The 22424-nt window shown below is 37.8% G+C and overlaps 2 protein-coding genes and 1 long non-coding RNA gene across 18 annotated transcripts in view; 1 reads left to right on the top strand and 2 right to left on the bottom strand.

Annotated features, from left to right (window-relative positions):
• The first annotated feature begins 4816 nt into the window (after positions 1-4816).
• The window catches only part of LOC136238564 (uncharacterized), a 29700-nt gene continuing 12092 nt past the window's right edge, over positions 4817-22424 (top strand). For both annotated transcript variants that reach the window (XM_066029118.1, XM_066029119.1), the window contains exons 1-2: positions 4817-5398; positions 20074-21049. In XM_066029118.1, the coding sequence (XP_065885190.1) occupies positions 4901-5398; positions 20074-21049 (1474 nt within the window). In that variant the 5' untranslated portion in view covers positions 4817-4900. The remainder of the gene's footprint in view (positions 5399-20073; positions 21050-22424) is intronic.
• Positions 9415-11549, bottom strand: LOC136238451 (uncharacterized). 2 transcript variants are annotated; one of them, XR_010692992.1, is made up of 10 exons: positions 11351-11549; positions 11145-11294; positions 10811-10930; positions 10703-10759; positions 10561-10641; positions 10458-10516; positions 10126-10177; positions 9893-10065; positions 9798-9838; positions 9415-9754 (listed from the first exon to the last, which is right to left on the bottom strand). It is a non-coding gene; the product is annotated as an uncharacterized lncRNA (long non-coding RNA). The 2 variants fall into 2 exon arrangements; XR_010692991.1 differs by having other exon boundaries at positions 11347-11549.
• Positions 14365-16818, bottom strand: LOC136238565 (uncharacterized). 14 transcript variants are annotated; one of them, XM_066029122.1, is made up of 8 exons: positions 16418-16818; positions 16224-16363; positions 15715-15819; positions 15417-15460; positions 15324-15352; positions 15132-15224; positions 14649-14713; positions 14366-14589 (listed from the first exon to the last, which is right to left on the bottom strand). In XM_066029122.1, exons 3-8 carry the CDS (start codon positions 15723-15725, stop codon positions 14514-14516), a joined length of 318 nt encoding a protein of 105 aa, XP_065885194.1. In that variant the 5' UTR covers positions 15726-15819; positions 16224-16363; positions 16418-16818; the 3' UTR covers positions 14366-14513. The 14 variants fall into 14 exon arrangements, 8 of the variants coding, with proteins under 8 accessions (XP_065885194.1, XP_065885193.1, XP_065885192.1 ...); XR_010693037.1 differs by lacking the exons at positions 15132-15224; positions 16224-16363; positions 16418-16818 and adding exons at positions 15225-15273; positions 15946-16213 and having other exon boundaries at positions 14365-14589; positions 15417-15664; XR_010693034.1 differs by lacking the exons at positions 16224-16363; positions 16418-16818 and adding an exon at positions 15946-16213 and having other exon boundaries at positions 15417-15664.

The following is a 22424-nucleotide window of genomic DNA, read 5'->3' on the forward strand; positions in this document are numbered from 1 at the left end:
TACCCTCAAATTTAATCTTGAAAGGCTTAAAATTCTCCTTGTTTTGAGAATGGTCTTATAGCAGCAACACTGATACATCAAACTCTATAGTAGTATGCTATAATCTGGCTTCACCCAATGATCACGACTCAGCCTAGCTTGATAAGTAGTCTGGCAGCTATTTAACCATGCAAGCTCCCTCTACATTCAGAGGAACATGTTGCTGTAGACCTTCAGTGCTGGTCACTGTAAAGTGTTAATAATAAATAAAATAATAAAAGATTTGTTAACCAGACTTTTCAACTTGCACTGCTTGAGTAGTTACTAATGAAGAGGATCAGTAGCTAATTTGAAGTGGATCACCACACTTCATTGTTCATGAGGAGTACCTATAACACTTAAAACACGGGCTTAAAAATCCAGTGGACACTTTCCGGCTCCCCTGTAGAAAACCAGTCACTTTTCAGTCCTCCGGTACTTTCTTCCACTTCAATGGATCAAGCTGGCCTCAAGTACGAAGTATTGGTGGTCTTCAACAGAAAGTACGCAGCACCATTGGTGCTAAGGCTACTGATACGGCGCCCCGCTTAGTATCTATGGCACGTGATGAACTGACGGAGCTGTAGCATTGGCAAACCACCTCCGGCTGCCGGAGCTCTAGACACATCGTATTATAAATGCTTTTAATTCACTTAACAGGGCAGTAGCATTGCAAAACATCCAGTATACATGCCCTGCTTTTTCGACCATTCTAATCAACACATCGTTTTCCAGCACCATTATATGTTGATGGTGATGTTATTTATTCCAACGAAGGGACTACTCAAGGGGACCCCCTTGCTATGCCTTTTTACGCCTTGTCTACAATACCTCTTATTCGTAGATTACCTAACAATGTCACTCAGGCACGGTATGCAGATGACGCAAGTGCTTGTGGTGAAGTTATTATTATTATTATTATCAAATTTACCACAATGGAAGGCATACACAAAAGGCAAAGCCTGTACAAGGTGTCAGCCACAAAAAAGAACACTACAACTACAAAAATATACAACAAACAAATAATTACAAAACTGCACAACAATACAAAAACATCAATTAAAACACACATAATGGTATAATGAATGCCGGAAGGATTTTGGATTTGGATCATTGAGGATGGTTAATGGTACAGAATTCCACAGAAAGACAGTGTTAACAAAGAACGAGTAACAGCGAGAGTTGATGGTTGACTGTGGTGGGTTTATTGACAAGTGATGACTTCTAGTAGATGAAATTGAATTAAATTTACAGTGACAATTAAACTTGATGGATGTACGTTGGTGATAAATATTATGGAGGACAGAAATAGAAAGGTACTGACGTCTTGATTCAAGGGTAGGGAGATTAAGCTGAGAGCAGCAATCACTTGAAGATACAGTCCATGAATTGGTCCGTGGACTCCAGCGACTGCCACAAATCCAACGTGCTGCCCTATTTTGCAAAGATTCAAGCAATTTAATATCTCCCTTGGTATGTGGAGACCACACAACAGCAGCATACTCCAGAGTTGGGCATACAACTGCTTTGTACGCCGCACACTTGGCCACACAGCTGCATCCAAACATTGAACGCCTTAAACAGTTTAAGGACTTGGTGGCCTTATTAATCGCATACCTGCAGTGCTTGGACCAACTCAATTTACCATCAACTAGCACACCAAGGTATTTGACAGGATTGTTCCACAAAATTGATTGACCATTAATATAATAAGTGAAATTAACAGGTTTCCATTTGTTTGTGATGGCCAGTGCTTCACATTTCACAATATTTAATTTCAGCTGCCAACAATTCGTCCAGTTGGAAATTGCAGTCAAATCATCTTGAAGAGCAGAACATTCCTGTTGGGTATTAGCTGGGGCATAAAGCAATACATCATCAGCAAAAAGTTTAATTTTAGAGTTCTTTACGACAGAGTCTAGATCATTAACATACAACAAGAACAAGAGAGGGCCTAACACAGTTCCCTGGGGAACCCCAGAAGTAACATTGGCCCAATCAGAATACGCACCATTGATCACCACTCTTTGTTTTCTGTATGTGAGAAAAGATCTTAGCCATGACAGCACCTTTCCATTTATTCCCAAAGAACTCAGCTTTAGAAGAAGGCGTTCGTGCGGCACTGAATCAAAAGCCTTGGAAAAATCCAGTAACAAGCAGTGAATAGTACTTCGTTGCTCCAGGCCCAGAGACCAATCGTCAACAGCTTCAGTCAAAAGTGTTACAGTAGATCTCTTGTTCCGAAAACCAGATTGTGAAGGACTGAGCAGATGGTGGTGTTCCAAGGCAGAAACTAAATGACGATGTATTATACGCTCAAAACTTTCATTATCACTGAAGTAAGACTAATCGGTCGATAATTACAGGGATTATGTTTATCATTACGCTTGTGTATAGGAACAATGTTGCCAGAGATCCAGTCAAAAGGGAGAATGCCAGTTGATAATGATTTGTTAAACAGATTGCAGAGAGGAACACAAATAAAATCAGCAGCAGTTTTTAATAGAAAAGGAGTAATGTTATCAGGACCACAGGCTTTGCTAATATTGAGTCGGCTCAGTTCAGTGTGGACTTCATCTGGTGTAATTTGGATTGAGTCAATAATGGTTGGATGCGGAGAGTCAGGAATTAACGAATCAAGATTTGAAGTATTTTCTTTAGTAAAAACGGAGCAAAAATATTGATTGAATAATGATGCTTTGTCAAGATCTTTTGTAACTGTATTACCAGAGTCATGAAGTGGAGGGATGGGGTTACGATAGCCTTTCACTGTATTAATCCACCTCCAGAATTGCTTAGGGTTAGAATGACTCTGTTGACAAACTAAATTAGAATGATTTATGGTGTCCTGACGACATTTCAAACGAACCAAGTTACTGATAGATTTGTACTTCTTTAGTGTGACTGAGCTACCTGAACGCTTGTATTCACGATAAAGTTGCTTCTTCTTATGAATTAATTTGATGGTAGACTCTGAGAACCAATGCTTTGTCTTTCGCTTATTCCATCGAACAGTAGGAACAACATAATTGACAGCTGAGAAAAACAAGTCTTTCCATTGTGACCAGGACAGCTCAATATCATCACTATCGTAGTCAATAATGTCCCAACAGACACATCTGCGTCTGCGTCTGTGGTGGGACCAGCTTTCATTACTTGGATCACATTTTGGCTATTTTCCGAACGCATCTAAGACTTGGCTTGTTGTCAAAGAACAGTACCTGCATGAAACATGCTCAATTGCTTTTTGCCAATACTTGTGTCAATGTAACCACAGCCGGATGGACGGCCTCATCTTGGGGCTGCTATTGGATCTACTGCTTTTGTTGCACAGTATGTTTCTAATAAAATCACCACTTGGATTAGTGAATTAAAGTTGTTATCATCTTTTGCCATCACCCAGCCCCATGCGGCTTACTCTGCCTTTACACATGGACTAGGATATTTGTTGCTCGTACTATACCTAATGTTGATGATCTTTTTCACCCACTTGAGGATTGTATTAGACACAGCTTCATTCCTGCAGTAACTGGCCATCTACCACCCAGTGATCTAGATAGAGACTTTTTGGCTCTTCCCACTAGGATTGGCGGTATGGGTATTATCAACCCTATCAGAATGTGTGCTTTTGAGTTTACCGCCTCTAACAAAGTTACCAAGCCTCTGCAATCCCTTCTGTTATCTCAAACCAGCACTTTCTCAAGTGATATTCGTGGTGAACAACTTTTAATAAAAAATGAAATATATTGCATGAAATTTTCCATGACATCTTCTAACAAAGCATCTTTACTAGAAGGGGCTACAACCAGTCTAAAGAGATCAATTGAACTAGCTTCTGAAAAGGGAGCTTCAAATTGGTTATCTGTTCTGCCTTTGCAGGAGTACAATTTTTCTCTTCACAAAACTGCCTTCCACGACGCTGTTGCGCTTAGATATGGATGGGATCCTGCCAGGCTTCCTCAACATTGCGCCTGTGGAACTAAGTTCACTGTTGAACATTCCTTTACTTGTCCCAAGGGTGGCTTCCCTTCTATCCATCACAACGAGATCCGTGACTTAACAGCAAGCTTACTTACTGAGGTCTGCCATGAGGTGGATGTTGAACCACATTTACAACCTATTACTGGTGAGCAGTTCACCTTAGCCTCTTCAAACATCAAAGATGGTGCTCGACTAGATATTTCAGCCAATGGTTTTTGGGGTGGCCGTTGTGAGAAAACTTACATTGATGTTAAAGTCTTTAACCCACACGCTCCTAGTAATCGTACCACCAGTGCCAGTGCCATTTACAGAAAACATGAATTGTGTAAGAAGCGTTCATATGAAGCTCGCATACGTGAAGTTGAACAGAGTTCCTTTACTCCTTTAATCTTTTCAGCCACAGGAGGAATGGCTAACGAAGCAACCATGTTTTACAAATCCCTTGCTTCCTTGCTTTCAGGTAAATGGGATTCAAATTATGCTGCTGTAATGGGGTGGATCCGGTGCTGCTTGTCCTTTTCACTTCTGAGGTCAGCAATTAGATGTCTGAGGGGTTCTAGATCCTCAAAGGGCTCCTTTGGCCACTCTTTAGGATCAGCACCAATTGACCTCATTCAAGTAGAGTCAAGACTCCCATTAATTAAGCAGTAACTCTTATTGTATTTTTTCCCCTCCTTTCTTTGTATGTTTAATTTGTTGTTTCTATTGGGTTACGTTTAAAAATAAAATAAAAAAATAAAATCCTACCTATCTATGGCAATACCATCGATAATAAAAAGGGCGGCCGCGAATGTTTACTCGAATGGGCAAATTTAAACCAACTGGCGGGAAGACATGGTAGTTACAAGTCTCCACCCTCCAAAAATTTCGTATACACGCCCCTTGACGGCGGCTCCGGATCATGAATATAGGGACGACTTATCTGTTCGGGTATTTGTGTGATCGGCGCCTGCTGTTGTTCGTAGTATTTGTGGCTGTTGTCGCCTCACGGTCAAATGCACAAAACACTACCTCTAACGCCACTCTAAATTGTCGTTACTTCGAAGAAGCCAGATCCTGTATCAGCAATTATGAAGATTTAGAAGCATCTCTCAGAGGTGACGACGAACAGATCGCTACACTTGCTCGTAGTTTCTACAGAACTGGCAAAGACCCCACCAAATACATCATAATAACATACGAGTTTCAGATACCATCAAGTGATTCGAGTAACAGTAGTTGTGTTTCTATTGAACGGAGTTACATTTGGAGCACTTCGCCAGTTTTTCTTCTTGGACCTAGGGCACTGTCGTGGCTATCACTATTCTCCATCAGTGTACATGAAGGAAGTGTCACTTTGAGACTGCCTTGTATACAGGAGACTTCTCAAAGAGATCTACTGGCACGATTAACATATCTAGTAAGTGTAAGATTGTATGTAGCTAGCTATATGCGTACTTTTTATGTACATATCTTGATACATGTGTGCTTGATATTTTTTGGGCTGGTCCCCCTGGATGCATCAGTACCCCCCTTCAGAATTTTTTAATAGTGTTGCTTATTGAACACAATTCAAACATTTTTTATGCAGTTTATGACTATGTGTAATATACTAAATGTGTCTGTAGCAAATTGTTACCCATATTGACATAGCACAAGGGGAACAAGGTGAGATAGAGCACCCTCTATGTTTAGAGACTGAAATACTCTAATAGAACAGTCATTTACTCTAATAAAACAGTCAAGAGTAACATAATTATAAACACTGTTTGTCATTTTAGATAACTAAAACACCTGTTCTAAATTGAGCATATCAAAACATATGTATGGGATTTGTCAAATCAAGCATTTTCAGATGGTCAACATTAAAAGTTTTCAAAACACTGGGTTAAACCCTTAAAAATTAAGAATTATGCATTAAATAAATCTAATATCTGTTTATTATCTTTTTTGAAACCTCAAGTTGGTAAAAACAGGCTGATTATAAAATCTCATCAGTCCTTGTCATTTGTTGTCCAATGCAAAATACATGTATTTTACACTACATACAAAAACACTAATTTACAACCTTTAACTCACAAAATCTCTACAGCACACCATACAATAAAAGAAAGCCCTTGGATTTCTCTATCCATTGCTGACCGTACAAACGGGAAAATGTCGCCATAGTGACGGTTATTTACTGATGATGACGACAATATGCGCTCAATACATTAACCTATTGGAAAATTTAATTATCTCGGCGGAAAAATCCCAATTTACAAGTTGTTATCCTCAACCAAATTTGCTAAATTTGGTATCATTCTACGAAGTAAAGGATGCTTAATAAGACTCCAACCGTACAAATTGTTAAACAAGTTAGTTTACAGAGATTTGTTGAAAAACATGTGTTTTTACGGGCATTCTGAACATGGAAATTTCGTGGTACAAGGCTCCTTTTTGGCTTCCCCTTAGTTACTACACAAAGAACTTACACATGAATTGAATCGCCTTTCATCAAGGAATCTGATAAACCAAACTTTGTGTCTGTCAACCAGAGTATGCAGAAGTTATGGTGTCTTGTTTAGAAGACTGTTATTTTATACGAAACGGGCTTAACCCATTCGGAAATCCGGAATATCTTACACAAGTTTTGATATGGTTAATAACTCTATCCACACCCCTAGTGACTATAGAAATTCTCTGGAGATGCAGCTGCACATCAAATGCCAGGATTTGTATGATTAAATTTTTTGTGATGCTTGTGTAGGGGACCTTATGCTAATTCTAAAAATTTTAACTTAATTTCAGCCAAAATTAGCAACAAAATCATTCTCAAAGTCGTTTTTTCAAAATTTCTTTATAGACTTTTAACTACTACAGCTCAGTAGCATTCATGCCTCTAGCATTAATTTTCATAAAAATTTACAAATTTTAGTCAAAATCATCTCACAATGTTAAGTTTTCAAAATTTCATTAGGGAGCAGTTTAAACTAATTCTGCATGGTTTTTAACTCAGTATCTTCCAGTATTTGAAAGTTTTAACAAATTTCAGTCAAAATTGTCACTAAATTCAATCTCTGAATGTTAATTTTTCAAAATTTCCTAGGCCTTTACACTAATTCTGATTTTTAACTCAATATCATCCAGTGTTTGAACTATCAACAAATTTCAGTCAAAATTACCACTAAATTCAATCTCAGAATGTTAAATTTTCTTAGGGCCTTTATACTAATTTTAGTTTTTAACTCAGTATCTTCCAGTGTTTGAACTATCAATAAATTTCAGTCAAAATTTCAAGCTCAGATTATTAAATTTTCAAAATTTCCTTGGAGGGGGGATGCCCCCAGACCCCCCTAGAAAGCTCATGCTTCACATTTCGCAGAGTGTGCTTCGCACACTGTGGAGTGAATTCTACCTGCCCCTTAGCAAAATCCTGGATCTGCCCCTGATCACTGGTTGTCTAGTATAACAAATGAATAAAGTAGGTATGTGTTTCAATGATAAATTCTTCAGGTAAGTGATTCCACCATTCAGCAGCCCTGAATTGAAAATAATGTTAGGTAGTAGATAGTTGACATCTTGATGTGTTGGCAAAAGATGAACGACACCATGTATTCTGGCTATGTTGTGCCCAAAGGTTACTGGAGTGTCAAGGAAGATAGTATGTTTTGTTGAGCAATAGCAATGCAGGGTACAGCGACTACAATATTGAAAGTGATCAGCAACTGGTAACAATGGACTGAAGACGTTAGATAGGTACTTGTTATGAACTAATCTGCATGTTTACCTTCTCCCGCTTTGCTGCTCACATGCAGTCTCTCAGTGATGTGTAGTTGAGATCATCCAGTATGCAAGCCATCTGCAACAGACACAAGAATACTTTAACACTGACTTATTATAACCATAGCAGTAAAATGTTTGCTTAGGTTCAACACACTGAACCCTCAGGGCGTGAAGCTAGCAAGCTACTGTACCTCACAAAATGTTCTACATCTTTTTTTCAATTCTGCTACCTTGTCTTCTTCACTTGCCATCTGTGGCTCTCCTTGACTGACCTTTAACATTTTATCACAAGACACTCACTCAAAGTCTCTGAAACCAGAGTACAGGAAGGCAGCTATTGTAATTTTATGTGTCAGCTACAAATACCGAGTCGATATTTTTGCATGCTTTTATATACTGGATCATTTTTTTGCGTGTTACAAAAGTATTAGTCGAATTTTACAAGTTAGTTACAAAAATCGAGTTGATTTTTGCAAATTAGCTACAAAAACCAAGTCAATTTTTATGTGCCTTTTAACTTCAATAACCTAGTTGGTTTTTATGTGTGTTATAAAAAACTGAGTCCATTTTTACACCATACTAAAACCGAGCCGATTTTTGCAATCGGCCCATCAAAGGAGGCATAATTTTGAAACAAATGGCACACCAAACAAATGAGTTGGTTCTTGCAGAAAATCAACCCATCAAAATAAATTATATAGGTATAATTTTGAAACAAACGGCACACCATAGTATTAACATATTATACTACAGATATCATAGCATTCGAAATATATACCAAAAGATATACAAACTTAGAAAAGATGTTATAGTGCAAGACAAAGTATGGCACATAAATCAAGACTCACGGTAGTGAGTCGCGCGGCCAAGAAACTACAAAGCGCATGTCACAATTAAAACGCGCGGCCACTACTGTGAGTTATTTACGTGTAGGAACGGTTTTGCAATATTAGCCCTGAATTGTGCAACCTTTCTCAATAGGTTTATACTGCGTTTTGTGATTTTTTTAAAACTTGGTGTCATCGTTTTCTTGTCGCAACCTCTTAAAAAGCGTATTTAGATATAATTCACTCAATTTCTCACCGTGTGTTTCAGCTATCGTCATATTATACCACTCAATACACTCGTGTTTCTACAGTCCATCTGGCACTAACATTATCTAGTACTGGATCGCCTCTATGCATATTTTCTCCGTTCAAACCTCTAATCCTTACAATAACTTTTAAAGACACGATGTGGACACAGGCCCTAATGTCTGACAAATAAGTTGTGAAAGTGTGCAGAGCCGTTAGTTACTTTAGGAAGGCGTTTTAAGCAGAAATCTTTTTGACTCCATTCAGTGCCAGGCCTCGTGCGAGCATTTATAATCGGCAGATGTCTTATAAACAAGGTGTGAAAGCGTAGAGAACGTACAGACACTAGGGAAGCTGCAAATCATAAGTTAAGACTCCATTTAGTGCCATGCACCATACAAGAATTACTGATTTTGCAAGTTGTGTGGAATGACCAAACCTCATGTACAGTCACAAACCACATTTCAGACAAAAAGGTGTTGTTGTACAGTATGTACATAATGAAAGCCACAACACAAGCTCCACCTTAATTAGTGCTTTGTGGAAGAGTGAAACTGCCATGGACGTGCGAAACTGCCATGACAGCTACAAACAGAAAATGAGGCGATTCTAATTGCAGATAAGATGGCTGCGAAATCCATGAAATTTTTTGCCTTACAGTAGCTAAACATATATAACAATGGTATTACAACATGTAACAAAAATTTAATAGACATCACATCAAATAATTAACACCAAAAGTGATGATGATGATGTAAGTGGCAAATGATAAGAGAGCCACGACTATTTGGTACTTGGTTGATCCATACACCTTGTCAACAATCCTGAAATTCACTTGATCTCAGTTGCTGTCTGTTCCCAAATTACACACCATGACCATATCCAATTGCTAACATGTAAACCAGATGGTCTGTAAAAACTGTTAGGCGGGCATTAACCTAAAATCTGGATACTATGAAAATACACAACATTTTAACTGACCTGGGCATTAGTTTGGTCCCATCATAACAGTATGCCTTATCCTGGAAATTCAGGAAACATGAGATAATACAGTATTCTTTAGTACACAGACTGACCTGGAATTTTCACGACACCCTTGATATCACTAGAGTTAAATAGACTGAAGTACAGAAGTGAACACACAACTCCGCTGTTAACTGAAATTCTCAACACTCTGATCTTAGCTCCTGCCAGGTTCCAAGTTACATACCATGAACCACTAGTGGATAAACCACTATGACCAGATAGCCTGCAAAATTGACAAGCGGGCATTAAATACAATGCACCTAAAATTTGGGTATAGTAGAACCTCTCTTATCCCTGCAGTCTGGTACATACTACTGTCCATATCTCAGAAATATCTGCAAGTAAGAAATGCATGCTACTAGTGACTACATGCTACTAAATACAAGTAATGTGATTGCTATCAGTGGTGTAGTTTAGTGGGCAGAGGGGGAATTCACTACAGAGCACTCATGGTCACTCCCCTAGGCTGTAAATATGCATTATCACCTAGCAACCAAGTGTTAGTTATTATTAGTAGAACAAACAAGCCACCAAATAGGTAAACAGCAACTTTTAAGTTCTCTCCTTGTGTTTCATTTAAACCAAACTTCATTCTGGATAAGTAAGCAGACTCACCTGGAAATCCACAATGTCCTTGATGTCACTACAGTCCACGTACACTTGACAATTGAGAGCTACAAAAGGAACACTAATAAAATTCCTCTGTATGTAAACCGACCTGAATCTTTGATCTTAGTTCCCAAGTTATGTACGCGCCATGACCACATTCAACTACTACTATTACTGCTAGTGGATGATCCTGGAAATTCAGAAAACACCTGAGATAATAAACGACTACATTCCTTAGTATGTAGACTGACCTGGAAATTCACAACACCCTTGATGTCACTACAGTCTATGTACTCTTGATTTTAGAACTGCAAAAAAGACCACACAAGATGCTACAATTCCTCTTTATGTAAACTGACCTGCAATTCATGACTCAGTTTCTGCCTGGTTCCAAGTTATGTATGTACCATGACCACATCTAATTATTTTAACTGCTACTGCTAGTGGTGAACTGCATGCTATGACCAGAACCAGATTGCCTGTAAAAACCAACAAATGGGCATTGAATACATTACACCTGAAATCTGTCACTTTTTGCACAAATGATGCTTTTGGGGATTTACAAGTTGGCTGGTTTTAACAGGTGATTACAGAGACCTGATTAGACAGGTTGCACTATACATTAATTTAGGTTAGGCCAGTATGCAGTGTAAATGAGTACATACAAACATTACACATGTTACATTTGCCTACTTCTTCCACCTGCAGCCAAAGTTCCCAGACTTCTGACGATGTAAGTGGCAAGTGGTACGAGTTGCCTTGTCGACAATCCCGCCATGAGGATTGTGCTGCTGTCTACTTAGAACTTTTCAGTGAATTTGCACTGCACACCTCTAAAAAAACCTATCACATAAATGCGGTTATTCAGTGTGTGGCAATGTGACACTTTACACACCAACTTTATCTTTCTTCATTCCTTGTTCCATTCTCTTATCCTTCAAGCGGTGTGCCGCATCGCGTTACAATTAGTCTAAAGTGCACCTCACCACTGAAATCCAGTTCAATACCAAAAAATGCTTCTTATTAGTACTATGGCTTTACTTCTCTGTCTCGACTTGGACTGTCATTAAACATTCAATTTTAAACCGTACATCACGTGTTTACACTTGAGGTGCTACAGGGACTTTCCAAGAGACGTCCCCTAAATAGACCACGTGATACTTGAATTGTCACAATGCGGTACGTGTACTTTAATAATAGTATTATTATAAGCTGTCAAGAATTGTTTGTGCGCTGCCGGCTAAAATCATTTGTGTGATGGTTTGACCATATGGTTTGACAGCATGCAGTTATTGTGGGGCAAAGAATGCGAGAGGAACTGTGATAGTCAGTAGGAGTAAATTCCACCCTAGCTGTGGTTATATATAGGGGCTTTATCTTACAGCTACTGTATGTTGCTGATACATCAGGGGCACCAGAGCAAAGATAAAAGTGGTAGCTAAGGTCCCTACTGATGTAGAGGCCAGGATAGTTGCATTCACAAAGATTCCAACACTGATTGTAAGCATAGGCGGTGGAGGGGGGCCATGGTCCCCCACTTTTATGGGATACTGTTTGCAAGAAAAGATCGAAATACTCTAATAGAACAGTTAGGAATGGATACTCTAATAGAGCAGTCACAGCATCCAGAGAAGCAGTGTAGCAAGCTACTTAGCTATGTATGTGTAGTTATAAATAAGGAGGTATAATTGGCGGAGAGCAGCTATTGTCAGCAGGCTGTGACCTTTTTTTTTTGGTCTTCAACTTACAGTTGGCCTGGCCCCCTCAATCTTTGACCTGCTCCACCACCCCTGTTGCAAGCTCACCTTGATGTTTATCCTTTTCTCCTCAACTCTTAAAATGTGGAACAGTTTACCAGTTACAGTTATTGAAGCAACAAATGTAGAAGATTTTAAGAAGAGAGTATTGAAATATTTTTGTATTAACCTAGCTGCTGTATAAATTTTGTGTAATTGTTTGTATCTGTGCATATAGATACTCCATTTTGGGAGGTTCGCACAGTATTTGATATAAATAAAAACATGCAATGATGATAAGGTGGCTTATTATTCTTCTGAATGGGTAAGGAAGTCTGCATGGGGGCATGTTCCCTCTGCAAAGCATAAGTACTGCAACTTTTAGTTTTAAGTTGATTGCTACATCAAGCTAGTTTGAAAGTTTGTTTAATTTCAGTGGTGATCAAGGCTGTGGTCTCATGCACTGGTTGCATATACTATACTCTGATGTCCTTTTGGGTGTGCAGTACTGTTTCCATCTCCCCAGGTCTTGATGATTGATCATGAGTCCTCTAATCCTTTCTCTGCTACTCCAATCCTGAAGCTGTGACCACAATGTTACAAATGGTTATATGAAAATAATTAATTAATTAATTAACTATTTAAGGACTCTCTATAGTAAAAATAAATATTATTTTAGCTATCATTCAAGTTGTGTATCCATGCAATCTATATCATTACATTTGTTTGCTCGATATATACATCCAAGTACTATGAGAAATGTGCATGAGGTAGCTCTATAGCTAAGTTTTATTGCTGAATTATCTGATGCCTTATCGCTTTACCTTCAGCCTCTACATCTTCTATAATGTGACCTAGAAAATCCACAAGTCTTCAGTGATTGTGAATCCAGCAACACAAAATAAGAACACCATGAACTATTTAGACATCCATGACTTGCTAATTATGCTAGCTTAATTTTGAGCATGCATAAGGTGCCTGAAGTATGATTAATTTACTACAGATGTGAGATACTGTATTGAATGTCACAATAAAGATAAATCTACTCTAATAGAACAGTCAAAAGCTAGCTGTGTAGTAACTTTGAACTGTTTGATTAGGCACTTGACAATTATACAAACATTTGAGCATAAGGTGTCTGAAGCATTTACCACATGCAGATATGAGAAATTGTAAATACTGTAGTAAAAGAATATCACATTATAAAGATAGATCTACTCTAATAGAAAAGTCAGTGTATTCAAATTCATACTTCTGGTGTAATAAAACAGTCAATAGTTATCCATGCCTTTTATAACACTGTAAAAAAGATGAAAATAATCAACAGGTGCATCCCAAGATATTTTAATTATCAAGACTCACGGTAGTGAGTCACGCGGCTAAGAAACTACAAAGTGCACGCCCAATTAAAAGACGTGCGGCCACTACTGTGAGTTATTTACGTGTAGGGCCGGTTTCGCAATATTAGTCCCAGATTATGCAACATCTCTCAATAGATTTGTATTGTGTTACGCAATAAAAACATCTTTAGGAGTCGTCATCATCATCATCATAGTTTTCTTGGGACCTCACTAAAATAAAAAAGTAACCATCGCAAAATAAAAAATAGGCATATTTCACTTTATTTCTCTACCTTATGTTACAACTACTGTCACGTTATACCAGTCAACATAGCCGTGTTTGTATAGTCCATCTAGCACTGACATTATCCAATCCTGGTTTGCCTATACGCGTATTTTCTTCAATCAAACCTCTATTCCCTACAATAAATTTTAAAGACATGACGTGGACACAAACTCTAATGCCTGATAAACAAGTTGTGACAGCGTGCTGAACCCTAAGTTCCCTAGGGATGGCGTTTTAAGCAGAAATCTTTTAAATTCGATTTAGTGCCACACCCCATGCGAGCGTTTATAAATCGACAGTTGTCTTATGGTGTGAAGAACAAAATCACTAGCGAAGGTGCTTTAAGCATACTCTTCAATTCTCTATTTACATGTAATTTTTGATAGATTAACCACAAAGGCCGGTAAGGTGAATACAAAAGGTAACAAGCCTTTAGGGGTTACCACCTCTATGTAGTGTGTACCATGTAGCTTGTGTTGTGGCTTTCATTAAGTATTATGCACACACAAATGGTGCAACAAAATTTTGTAATGGATTGCTCGGATGTGGTTGGTGGTGTTGTGGCTCGTGGTTTGCCAGTGACCATGTATGAGTTGGGGTTGTTCCACACAACTTACACAATATTCAAATTTCATGATGGCCATGAAAATTTCTTGCCATATGGTAAACATACAACAATGTGTAACAACATTAATTAACATCACATCAAGACTTGACTAAAAATAGTTCCAACAATAGTGATGATTTCTTGTATGTCAGCATGACGATACTGAGACCTGTAAAAGAATAAGCAGGTACTGAAGTTAACCTTAAATTAAACACTCATGCAACTGACCTGGAACATCGGTCGCAACACCAAAAACACTTGTTTCGATATCTGATGACACAATCCAGCAGGCACTGAATTAAAAGAGAATGTACAAAAAATCAATATGCCGGGCTGTATCAATAATAGCATGGATAATCAAAATGAACAAAAATTATATCCCAGGCTAAGTGAATGAATAACATAACTGTTGGGTAAGCATGTCAAACCTAAACATTAGGACATTAGTCAAACAAAAGTACGTTATCACAACTTGGTCATAATACAATGTTTGTACCACTGGACTTCACACTGGTTGCCCAAAAATTGTGCCATTCCGGGACAACAGCATAATTATGAAACAAATAGTTACTACAACACAGAAGGCTTACTGTTGCACTGTCTACACTGATATACCATAATTTAAAAACATAACAGGTGGGCATTAAATACAATACACTTAACATCTGGGTACTAGGAAAAAATCACTAACATCACAACATGTAAACTGACCTGGAAATTAACACTCTTGATGCTACTACAGTCTACACTGGATATTTGTTTGAACCCATCAACACTATGCCCGATACATCTGAGTAGACTGACCTGCAAATTTACACCCTCCATGTCACTAGTATACAGTGATAATTGATACCTACAAAAACAACAATTGTAATAATACAATTCTACTGTACGTCAACTGACCTGAAATTCATGACACTCGATACCGAGACCTGTAAAAGAATAAGCAGGCACTGAAGTCAACCTTAAATTAAACACACATGCAAACTGACCTACCAAAGACACCTGTTTCGATATCTGACGAAACAATCCAGCAGGCACTGAATTAAAAAGAGAATGTGCAAAAAATCAATATGCCAGGCTGTACCAATAAAGGATGGATAATCAAAATGAACTAAAAAATATATATCCCATATGCAGGTTAAGTGAGTAACATAACTGTTGGGTAAGCATGTAAACCAGAAAATTAGGTCATTAGTCAAACAAAAGTACGCTATCACAAACTGGTCACTGATAATTGATAACTACAAAAAGAACAATTGCAATAATACAATTCCTCTGAACGTTAACTGACCTGAAATTCATGACACCTGTATCTTTGTTCTTGCGTGGTCTCAACTTACATATGTACCATGATCACATTCAACTGCTAGTGGATAAACCAGTATGACCAGATGGCCTGCAAAAACCAACAAGCAGGTGTTAAATACAATACACCTAAAGCCTGGAATATGAAAAATATCATATAAGCATTATTCCACACTGATATAGTAATAGATTATAGCCGGGATGTTGTGGAACTTGCCTAAACGTGTAAACTTGAACATGAGGACAACTGCATAATCTGGACACTTGGAATTGTCCAATACCTGATGAACAAGTTGGTACTAATGACATTCACTTCAACATTTTATCCCAGCTGGGTAAATCTCTTGTAACTGAGTAAAAAGGTGTTTATTTTCCACCTGCAACCAAAGTTCTACATTTCTGTGGTTGAGTGTACATAAACTGATCTGGAAAATCAGTATGCCATAGGGGTATGGAAATGGTTCCTTTCCTTCTGTTGTGACATTAATTACTTACAGCTGACTGGTAAATGATCATCGATGTCCCCGTGGACCCAACAATGAGTATATCAATAACTTCACAAGTTGGAATGAATTTCCTTTCAACATGTGGTGGAATGAATTTCCTTTCAACATCTGGTGGACAGGTCAAAAACCCTATCGCACAAACACGGTGAATCAGTGTGTGGCGATATGACATGTTGCACAAACTTCACTCCTCGTTTCGTTAGCATTCAAGACCGGCATATGTCATAGAGTCCCTCAGTATTCTTGACTCTTACTTCTTCAAGCATTGCTCAAGCGATGTAGTTTCTCACAAGGGGCTCGAGTTTCTCATTAAAGTCGAACCGATTAAAGTACGCCTCACCATCCACTTACATTCTTAAACCATTCAATTTAAAACCACGTGTCACGAGTGTCCGCTTAAGGTAATTAGGGACTTTCCACGAGATTTCCCCTAAATAGATCACGTGTTAGTTGTCAATCCGGTGGATTCTGGTGGTATACATGGTTCAACAATGCGGTAAGTGTACTTTAATATAGTATAAGCTGTCAATAATTGTTTGTGCACTGCTAAACTAAGTTATTTTTGTGTGATAAGCATGCTTGAGGAAGGGTCTGGGGGATCGGACGAGACTAATGTTTTGACAGCAGTTGATGATGGCCAGGCAAAGAACTGCGAGAAGAACTACTGTGATAGTGTGATAGTAGGGAAAATTCCCACCCCTATAGCTCTGCCTATAGCTAGGGGCATTAACTAGCATTATCTACAACTACTGTATTATTTTGCTGATATGTACATCTGGGCCAAGAATAAAGGTGAAAGTGGTAGTAAGGCTCAATCCTATTATTCTGCTGAACAGGCAAGGGAGTCTGGGACTCTGGGGACATGCTCCCTCAGGAAAGTATAAGTACTACAACTGTTTTGTTTTAATTGCTTCAAGTATAAAAATTTCAGTCAAAAGGTGATGATTAAGGCTCTGGTCTTATGCACTGGTTGGAGTGGTTGTATTGATACTGCACTGTGACATCCTTGAGGGGTTAGTGCTGGCATTGTCCATGGCAATACTATTCCATCTCCCCGAGTCTTGATGATTGAGTCCTCCATTCCTTTCTCTGCTGCTCCAATCCTGAAGTTGTGACCACAGTCAAAAGGTGACGATCGAGGCTCTGGTCTTGTATCTATACTGTACTGCAACACCCTTGAGGGGTTGGTACTGGCATTGTCCATCGCAATACTGTTCAATCTCCGATATACAAGTCTTGATGGTTGAGTCCTCTATTCCTTTCTCTGCTGCTCTAATCCTGAAGTTGTGACCAAAATATTAAAAAATGGTTATAACATGATAAATAATTATGATGATAACAATTACAAATGTATTTATAGCTGTGTAGCAACTGTGAACTAATTAGGCACTTGCAAGTTTAATTAGGTGTCTGAAGCATTTAACATGCACAGATATGAGATATATTCGTCATGTGCAGGCAGTAAAGATAGATTTACTCTAATAGAACAGTCATACTACACCGTAAATTCATACTTCCGAATTTACGGTGTTATGAAACAATCATTATTATGTATGGATTTTACTGACTCTCCAAGATAATATTCTGCATTAATGTTAATTGCTCATTTCCAAAAAAATTACCTTTTAAACCAAATGTAGAGTCTATCACTGACAAAAATGAGTGATATCCACCCCAAAAAACCTTCACTGTAAAAAAGGCACGCCCAAGAAACTACAAGTACCTGGAACCCAATGTAAAAAAACAAAAAGAAAAAACAGTTCAGCTGAAGTGAAAAGTAACTGGTAACTTAAAGAGCTGATATCTGAAGCAGCCAAGAATACAATTACTAAAGTTTAATCCATGCAAGAACACCTTGGCTATAAAACAGGTGTGTACATGAAAGTAACTGGCAACTGAAATGGCTGATATCTGAAGCGGCCAAGAATGAATGGTCATATACAACTAATTCAAAAATTTAACACTGAACCTTTATAATTCACCTGTGTTCTATATTCACTCTTGCTGCATCGTAAAGTAATTTCTTTTAACTCTAATTGGCTGGTAATTTGGCCGCCTTTTTTAATAGTCAGTATAATAAAGCAAAAAAAGGCGGCCAAATTACCAGCCAATTAGAGTTAAAAGAAATTACTTTACGATGCAGCAAGAGTGAATATAGAACACAGCTGAATTACAAAGGATCAGTGTTAAATTTTTGAATTAGTTGTATATGACCATTCATTCTTGGCCGCTTCAGATATCAGCCATTTCAGTTGCCAGTTACTTTCATGTACACACCTGTTTTATAGCCAAGGTGTTCTTGCATGGATTAAACTTTAGTAATTGTATTCTTGACCGCTTCAGATATCAGTTCTTTAAGTTACCAGTTACTTTTCACTTCAGCTGAGCTGTTTTTTCTTTTTGTTTTTTTACATTGGGTTCCAAGTACTTGTAGTTTCTTGGGCACGCCTTTTTTACAGTGAAGGTGTTTTTGGGGTGGTACATTTTACTTGCTCATTTCCAAATATCAATTTGTAACAATTTGTTGTTCCCTCAGTGAGCCTATCACTGACAAAATGAGTGATATCCACCCCAAAAACACCTTTGCTGTAAAAAAAAAGGTGCGTCCATGAAACTGCAAGTACTTGTAAAACAGCTCAGTAATTGTAGAGAAAGACCTCATGAGAGTAAAAACAACTGGCAACTCAAAGAGCTGATATCTGGAGCGGCCAAGAATAAATCTTACCATACAACTAACTGCCATGCATTGGCTGTAAAATAGGTGCACCCATCAAAGTGAAAGTAACTGGCAACTGAAACAGCTGATATCTGAAGCGGCGAAGAATAAATGTTGACATACAATCAATTGCAATTAACAAAATTTAACATTGAACCTTTATCATTCAGCTGTGTTCTATATTCACTGTATATAGCTGCATCCTAAATTAATTTCTTTTAGCTCTAATTGGCTCGTAATTTGGCCGCCTTTCATAATAGTGTACAGAGCAAAAAAGGCAGCCAAATTACCAGCCAATTAGAGCTAAAAGAAATTAATTTAGGATGCAGCTATATACAGTGAATATAGAACACAGCTGAATGATAAAGGTTCAATGTTAAATTTTTGTTAATTGCAGTTGATTGTATGTCAACATTCATTCTTGGCCGCTTCAGATATCAGCTGTTTCAGTTACCAGTTACTTTCACTTTGATGGGTGCACCTATTTTACAGCCAATCCATGGCAGTTAGTTGTATGATAAGATTTATTCTTGGCCGCTCCAGATATCAGCTCTTTGAGTTGCCAGTTGTTTTTACTCTCATGAGGTCTTTCTCTACAATTACTGAGCTGTTTTACAAGTACTTGTAGTTTCATGGACGCACCTTTTTTTTTACAGCAAAGGTGTTTTGGAGTGGATACTATATACATACAGTTAATTGTTGATTAAGAGTAATTGTAAATTTGTTGAGAAACTGTCATAGTCAGTTGTGTTGAGGATAAATGTTAGTAAGTTGTTCCATTCATTGATCATTCTTTAAAAAATGATTATAAGTGTTATGTGGATGAAACTGGTGGAAGTATAAAATAATAATGATGTGTTTCTCTTGCAACAGACAAAATTAGTTAGATGGAATTGTTAGAGATATTTGACAGTGAAAAATTTTGTGGAATAGTTTTAATTTGGAAATTTATTGTCAAATTTGTAAAGTAGGCCAGGATAATTGATGTAACATTAATGATACGGTACTAGTTTGTATCCACATTTCTTTTTTAAACAGGCCCGGTCATATATACTGCTGTCTATGATAATAAATGCTTTGTAGTCTATAAAATGGTCAACTGATTGTCATATTTTCTTCACAGATCCGAATGTATGCACATGGAAGATATGTTGAAGACCTTGATCTTAATCTAGCCAGCAAGTATTACTTTCAGGCACAAAGTAATTCAGAGGAGGATGTTCACTATCGAACAATTTATGCAGTTCTGATTTTCTTGGAAATATTGAGCGGTTTGCTGTATGCCTTTCTCTTGTTAACAACGTATACATGGATATTTCCTGTTTTAAAAAAATCTAAACAAGATCTTAAGGAAAAGATTACTCCAAAATTGATTAAGAGTGAAATGCTAAGTAACCTAAAACAGCCTCATCAATTTGCAAAAGGCATCACATCCTTTATAGCATTAATATTAATGCTTTCATTTCGTGCATTTGCTTTTGCAAACTCAATTGCATATCGTGAAGAAGTGTTCCAGAAAGAAACTGCTCCTACTCCTTCAGCCGTTGTTATTACTTTTGCAATTTGTGTGACTGTGGCATACTTGATTGTTGTATGGTGTTGTAATAAAAAGCAGCCCCGTAAACTCATGTTGCGTTGTGTAACTTCAATATCCATTTCATGTTTTGGACTCTTTGCTCCTTTTGTCACACTCGCATTCATCCAAGATCCATTAAAAACTTTTCTTATTATTACTGGTGAATTGATGGTTGTAACTTTTGTTTATGGAGTGATATTACTTTTAATGGACACTTTTATGCACAAGAAGAACTCTAGTTCCCAATACAATTATAACATTGAGCTCAAGGACTTTAGCTTCCAAGACGAGGACTCTAGTACCCAAGACAATAACAACAAAGGATTTAGATTCTTTAAAATTGATGTACTTGGATGGATACTTTCTGCAGTAATTGTGATCGTAGCTCTGACAACTGTGCTTGCACTGTATAGCCTTGGGAGTTTTCAGGATTTTGATGATATACACCAACTTCTGTTCCCAGTGATAGGAACAGTTGGCACTTTACTAGTAGGATTTTACTGGCAGCTCTCTGGAAAAAGAGGTAACAAAAAGTACTACCCAATAGCAAGGATCTTCTGCTCAGCAAAGTAATAACATTACCACCTAGAATAGTAATAATACCATTCAGGAAGATTCAGCATCATCTCCTCTATGATTGCTGAATATACAATATATACATACATTTACGAAGTGGATATTGTGCCGGCACTGGCTTTGAGCATGAAATGGCTATTTTACTGGCATTACCATCATTTTTAACTTGACTATCAAACACACTAGTTGTATGAAAGTAAGTTTATGGTAAGTTTGAGGTGAGCTAATGTTAAAGTCGGTATGCTTGCTCAAACCCTAACTCGCCTTGAACTCATCATAAACTTACCTTCATACAGACAGTGGAAGATGTCATTAGCCTTAACAGGCAAACCTCAGTTAGCATTAGGTTAAGTTAAGGTCAGGTTCAGCCTTGGTTTCTTCTTCACCTTTGTTACTTAGAGATCACATCAGTGATAAGGTAGAAACATTTTTTTTAAATTCAAACAATTTTATTTTATACAAAATAAATGCACAAAAACACTACATAAATTAAAGTTAATTTTGGCTTCACTTACTGCCTGAGAAATATCACTGGCAGCAGGCTGTGGTCTACCTCATGAAGATCTTGCAGGGCCGGGTAGGCCATGGCCTCCCCAACTATTTTTGGCATCTGGCCTCAAAAGCAAGGGCCTGGTGAAACTATGTACAAAAAGTTTGGCACTACCGAAATATTGGTAGCTCCAATCAGATCACTCCATTTCAAATTGATTATGCAGTGCATTCATTTCAAACGATTTTTGGATAATGGTTAATCACTTTTGGAGACTTTACCACTTGAAATCGTGGCAAAAAAGAGGCATCATTTCTGTTGGGTTTTGTTTTAATGTTGTACAAATAAAGTAGTGCCATCAGATTGGTAAGCGGATCTGATGTTATCATGACATCATACAGCCTTTACGCAACATGTGAACAAACATTCCAGAGCTCAAACTTTCTGTACACAGTTTCACCAGACCCTTTTTCAGGTCAGGCACTACGAGACTAGTACCAATCTTATCTTAAGTAACTAGACTAACACAGGAGCGGAGAACAGTACTCACCATATATAGCAAGAGCGTGCTCCTCACTAGCTGTACCCAGAAACCATAGGTGGCCCACGCAACTCAGTTTGGCCAGAACCAGCCATAATACTTTAATATTTGTCAAACCTTTTCATGTTCTACCCCTTGCCTCTGTGAAAATCCTACAGCTTCTGAGGTTGTACCTCCAGACCCCTGAAATTTCACTATATACCATAACCATACTATACAAAAGGTCTGTATACTAGTAAAAATGCTGATGATTTTGAAAGGCTCCATTAATTTGTCAGTTTTTAAATGAAG

Source organism: Dysidea avara, chromosome 11, assembly GCF_963678975.1.
Source record: "Dysidea avara chromosome 11, odDysAvar1.4, whole genome shotgun sequence".
In the NCBI taxonomy this organism is placed as follows: domain Eukaryota; kingdom Metazoa; phylum Porifera; class Demospongiae; order Dictyoceratida; family Dysideidae; genus Dysidea; species Dysidea avara.

Coding starts and splice junctions, on each gene's coding strand:
- LOC136238565 (XM_066029122.1), bottom strand. Junction 15,353..15,416: donor TATCGAAACAGGTGTCTTTG/GTAGGTCAGTTT, acceptor ATTCTTTTACAG/GTCTCGGTATCGAGTGTCAT. Junction 15,225..15,323: donor TCGAGTGTCATGAATTTCAG/GTCAGTTGACGT, acceptor GTAAATTTGCAG/GTCAGTCTACTCAGATGTAT.